Below are 6,000 nucleotides of genomic sequence, written 5' to 3'. Positions count from 1 at the left end.
AACTAACTCAGATGAGAATCAGAATCAAAACTGTCGACAGTAAACACCGGGTACAAGGTATGATGTAGCGGTGTAGCTTAACACTCTGCCACTACCTCCTCAAAAATATAGCTTAGCTACTGCAAAGCTACTTGATTTAATAACTAGCAAAGCTACCACCTCGCTACTCAGAAAAGTAGTTAAGCTAATAGCTTAGTACAGACAAACTGAACACTAAAATAAAATAAACAAAACCTGTTTGAGACACTGGTGTTTTGATTTAGTTTGATTTACCTCATGTGTGCTTTCTATGCAGTTGTGCATGAGTGTAAACTGCACTAAATGCAGCAGTTACATCTATTATCATGTAACATAATTGGCTATATAACAGTTAAGAAGACACATGTTATAAAATGTACATTTATTTATTTAGCAGATGCTTTTATCTAAAGCAACTTAAAAAATGAGGAAGGATACAACATAAGCGATACAATTTAAGGACACAGTAACACAAAATTTGCTGCATTACAAAGTTTCAATTGCATTAGAAAAGTTCTGGCCAAGATAGAGATTAGAGTGCAACAATAAGTTTATTTTTAACCAAATAAAATTTATTTTATTATTTATTGATTTATTTATATTAAATAGCAACAGTCATGTAACTTAAAGGTTAAACATTTGGAGAAATATATTTATTTAAAAATATAACAATAATTTTCGAGAATATTCTAATACACATGCATGTGTTATAAATTGATGTAGGCCTATATGTGTGAAAGGTTATCTATATTACATTTATATGCATTTACACAAGTTCATAATGTTACTTGAAAACCGAAATCTGCCTAACTCAAGCATTCTCTATGTTTGATGATGTTCCAGGGTTTTCCAAATGAACTAATTTTGTGAAGTGAATGTCAACAGATACAGTATAATCCCATTCTTAGTGAGTAGCCTACTAGGGAGAAGTGAACACTATGTAGGGACTCTGTAAACGTGACTTGTATCCTTCAATGCTTGACTTGAATCTCCATTTCTAGCTTGACAAATGTACAGAAATATCAACTCTTCAATATTTAATCTCATTCTTGACTCATTATTTGAATCAAAACTAAGACATGCATACATAAAATGTAATAAAACTGCAAAAGTGGCCATTTCTATTTTCTATGCTTTACATACATCTAAAACTTTACAATAAGGTTCCATATGCTAACATTAATGAATGTATTAGGTACTGTGAACTAACAATTTACAATACATTTCTTACAGCATTTATTTGTCTTTGTTAATGTCAGTTAATAAAAATAATATTGTTAATTGTTAGTTCATGTTAGTTCATGGTGAATTAACTAATAATGTTAACAAATACAACTTTTTATTTAAAAAAATGTATTATGTTGAAATTAAAATGAACTAAGATTTATAAATACTTGATAAGTATTGTTCATTGTTAGTTCATGTTAACTAATGTTGTTAAGTGATGCTAACAAATGTAACCTTATAGTAAAGTGTTACTGATAATGTGACAACAGTGTAGCATAGTTGTTATGGTTGCAAATTGTGTGCATTTTCACATGATATTTCATAAATACATTTATGAAGAAAAAGTAGGCTGGGTAGAGCGCACTGTGCAGTATGCAACACGCTAGTATTCCATTTCGACGGTCACCTTGCTAATTTGAAGGTCTTGACTCATGAATATTAATTCATTACGCGACTGGACGCTCCAGCGCTGTAACCAAGCAACGTAGGCATAGCCTAATTAATATTCATAAGCTAAGCCCCTGCCCGTTGTAGAATTCTCCTCACCGCTGCTCTTGTCGGCTCTCCGGCGGTCTGCTAGCAGCGCTGTGCGGACACAAAGCACATAGTTGAGCCGCGGTCCAGCAGTGCGGTTACCCACAGCGAGGTATTAGATTAGGTGAAGCCCGCTTATGTGTTATATAAGGTATATATCTCACTGATTTACAAATGTGACAACCGTAACGACGGAGCGTGAGGAATTCGCTCGACAAAGCAGCACATATTTCACGAGTTTTTCCCAGCGTTTGTAAAGTTTGTTTTCAGTGGGCTTATAGGCTTACCTAGTGGAGAATATTAAATCCGAGTCAGTGAATTAACATGGGATGAACTTTCATGGCATGCATTTAATCGACTGGGCAAAGCTAAGTTTAAATTGACTTGTCAGTCACAACGTATTTAGTTCACAAATATCATCAGGTCGACAGTTGGCAAAGAAAGGACTGGAGCTGACCAATCCCAAATTACCTTCTTTTTCCCTCTTTTAATACGCGAGAACACTGCTGAATAGCGTCAACAGACAAAGTGCTATTCTGCATAGTGCATAGTCTAATGTTGACACAAACATATAGGCCATAAATGCAGAAATGGCCTATGTTTGTATAATGAAATGAAAATTATATATATATAGGCTATATATAATTTATTTAGGTTTTTTGATACATTAAGTTTATCACTACAGTGTCAATAGAGTAGCCTAAAAAATGATCCCTTTAAACCTGATTATTTTACAAGAAAGTTTCATACAGCAGCCAGTGTGCTTGTGTAGTTTGTATAGCAGCTTGCCGGGGCAGCCTCAATGAACATGGGCGTGAGACAGGATGGACTCCCGTTCTCGGCAGCGCTCTAGCGGAGCGCAAAACTAATTTTCTCAAGAATGAAGCGGAGCATCACCTTCTCTCTGGTCCCGGCTTTCGGTATTGACCTCTTTGAATGACTGCATCAATAAGCCCACGTTCACCCTAAGCTTGCAGTTAGACCCTGTTGAGAAAGCGTACTGTCTTTCCTCGCTTTGATTACGGCGGTGGCTGGTTGGTGCTGCGCAACACAGAAGGGTATGCAGTAGTTGCGAAGGACTGACTCTTCTTTGGAGACGTGATCAGGGTTGAGTCTGATGTTTACGGATTTGGGGAGGCACTGTTTCGTTTGGAGGGGCAGGAGAAGATAACGGGCTTAGCAAGCACAGCGGTTACCGGATCGCACTGTAGCTACTGGATTTTAAGCAAACTGGTTTGACAGCTTATAGGCAAGTGTTGCTTGTTTGTCTTAACAGAGAGGATTCATATAGGCTACACCGTTGCGCACGAAAGCGAAGTCTATGCGTAATTTTGCGACCAACTGTATATTGCACATTCCCGTACTGCTGCGTAACGCGCAAGTCTCCTCTCAGTTTCCCGATAGCTCATTTGTATTTATGGATGAGACACGCGTTTGAAGGAGTCATGCAATGAAAGGACACAGGCATGGTTGCAACAGATTTCAGTGAATGGTCAGATTTCCATTCATTTTTATTTATTTTTTATCTGTGAAATTATCGTCGTTAAGAACATTTATGTTTTCCCTCATATTGGTGAAAAGATTTGTGCCATACTGAACGCGGTATAGTGCAACTATAATAATACATATGTCAGTATACATAGGCTATGTGGAGAGATTTATTTTTGTAAGTAAATGAATTGTTTTGCCATTTTATTTTGGTAAGCAAGTTTACTATCTCATCAGTCGTGTCGAGGAATCCCTCTCTTTCCAAATACAGCACCCGTGCCACACTACTACCACTGATCGCGGAGGTTTGAGATGTGTGAGGGCTGGACAGTGTCTCAGAGCCAGCTCTGGGTCTCTGGACTCTTTTATAGGAGAGGTTGGGCTCCATATAGGTCGGGCTTTGCATATGTGTAATCAAACCAATGAGAATGCCCTGCGCGCCTGGCACACGAGCAGTGAGGCAGCGCACCAAACTCTGGGAAGAAGAGAAGCGATTGTAATTTAGGGGGTGTATCCCTTGTTTAAGACGCTGTTATGGCAAAGCCAATCGCCAGATGTTTGTGTTCCCAAATCAGATTTAGAGACTAAGCAGAACGCCGGTTACTACGCGGAGGCTGGTTTGTATATCCAAGCCACTTTTAGCCAAAGTATACAAACGATCTGCGCCCCATCTCCTTCGCTCACTGTACGCACAGGATTACGCCCGTTTGGTCGTCTATTTTGAGGAGCTGCAACGTTTTTGTTTTCTGTCATTCTTTAACAGGCAGAAGGAAATGGCAAAGGAGAGAGGACCGCGTCTGGGAGAGCGCAGAGGAAACCAGAGCTGAATGGCAGGATGCAAGCGACCTGAAGACGCACAGAAACCCACATTTCTAGCCCTCAATCCCGTTTTCTTCTTCTTTTGGTTTCCTTTCTACCAAACTAGAGACCCGCGAGAGGAATTATCCCTATTCTACCACTTAAGGATTTCCTTAATATCTTTTTATCTGTTCCCCCTCACATTTTTATTTTCCACATCCAGAACTCTAGGAATCGAGGATGCATTGTGGATTAGTGTTTATCGTCTTTACGGGAAACTTTCTCATTGCCAATGCATTAAAAAATGGTGAGTGTCAACACAATCTGATTAACTGTGTTGTTATACGGTGTGATTATTCAGAAGAAGGGGGAAAAAACATATTGACAAGAGTCTGAGACTCCAGTTCACCTGCTCTCACCTGCCGTCTAGTTTCTGACACTTGAGTGCCAATCAAATCCATTTTCCCTAATCTAATATTAATGTAATATTCTTTCCAATACAGACTGAATGCACTACCGGATCACGGTCTATACTGCTGTTTACGAATTAAAATAACATTCATTAATGACATTAAAACAGTATTACATTATAAAGCTTAATAGATCAGTAGCTAATGTACGTTCAAAATGTTTTGAATAACCGATTGGTTAAGCATATAATGTTTGATTATGACTTATTAATGAAAGTTATTATAAAGTGTTACCCAAAAGTTTAATGTTCGCCTTATAACTTAAAAAAAAAGTTTTGTTTCCCTCACTATAATCCTGACAAACTATTATAATTATGGACGATTGTTTTAATCAGTTATTCGTTATGGTGCGAACTAGGGAATATTAAACTTAACTCTATTAATTGTACTGATATTACGAATAACAATTCAAAATAATAATACAAAATGTAGCCTAAATAAGTTTATAGTGTAAAATGTCCCGCGCATAACTTTGGGAAGTGTTAGGCTATTATTGACCGGCCCATTTTAAAGTGTAAATGTTTTTTTTTTTTATTATGTTATTTTATTATAAGTTGTTTTATATTGTTTGATTAATAAACTTTTGGGAACTTAGTTGCGTTTACGGAAAGTAAGTTCACTATGTTTCATGAAGTCTAGAAGCTTTCAAACGGGATTTCTTTCAAATATTAACTTTCACACAGATTTGGACATCAAAGAGGGTCTCCAAGTCACCAAAGAGCACATGGGCCAAAAGGTCATGCTATAAGTTCCTGAATTAAAATAATGATTCATCTATTACATGTACCAAATCACAGCTTTTGAAAATACAACTTTAATAGTGTGCTTCTTTTCGTCCCATATGTCTAAGCATTTCACCAATATTAACCTTTCGTCCCAAATGTTACATTAAGTCATAAAAAGGTCTAGTGCAATTATATTTCACATGGATTGAACTTTGTACTCATTTAAGCCTGGAGATTTGTATCCAGATCCTCAGAGAGACATTCAAATATCTTGAGCTCGGTTTCTATCATAGATTGTGTTTTGTGGACATTATAACATTGAAGCTTTTGTTATATATTGTCAGAACGCCCAAGCGTTTCACAACTCGGATAAATACGATATTTCTCCTCCAGTTTGTTTGTTTACAGCCAAACTGATATTATGAAATTGTGTTGATTAGATGAAGAGTTTATGAAAGTGCATAACAAAATATGGAACCATACTTCCCTACCACATAATGACATAAAACCACCAAGCCTTTATTTAGAGCTGAGAAATAGGTCTAATGAAATACTTCTGAAGAGAAACGGCATTGCCTCGTGTCAAACTACAGTAGCAGTATTGTCCATTTAGTGTTCAAAAATAATCCAGCAGCTAACATAATGTCACATGAAGTGTGGAGAGCAATAGCCAACCGGGAGAAAAAGAAACACTTAACTTTTATATTTGTTTTCTTGTTATTGTTTTTGGTCTCGTGCTG

At 37.1% G+C, this 6,000-nt stretch overlaps 1 protein-coding gene across 2 annotated transcripts in view; it reads left to right on the top strand.

Moving 5' to 3' along the window:
* Positions 1-3,784: 3,784 nt before the first annotated feature.
* LOC127634008 (neuropilin-1a-like) overlaps positions 3,785-6,000 on the top strand; it is a 96,756-nt gene continuing 94,540 nt past the window's right edge. For both annotated transcript variants that reach the window (XM_052113393.1, XM_052113392.1), the window contains exon 1: positions 3,785-4,372. In XM_052113393.1, the coding sequence (XP_051969353.1) occupies positions 4,306-4,372 (67 nt within the window). In that variant the 5' untranslated portion in view covers positions 3,785-4,305. The remainder of the gene's footprint in view (positions 4,373-6,000) is intronic.

Source organism: Xyrauchen texanus, chromosome 41, assembly GCF_025860055.1.
Source record: "Xyrauchen texanus isolate HMW12.3.18 chromosome 41, RBS_HiC_50CHRs, whole genome shotgun sequence".
Classification (NCBI taxonomy): Eukaryota; Metazoa; Chordata; class Actinopteri; order Cypriniformes; family Catostomidae; genus Xyrauchen; species Xyrauchen texanus.
Note: the sequence above shows the minus strand (reverse complement) of the source record. Positions and strands in the feature narration are given on the sequence as shown.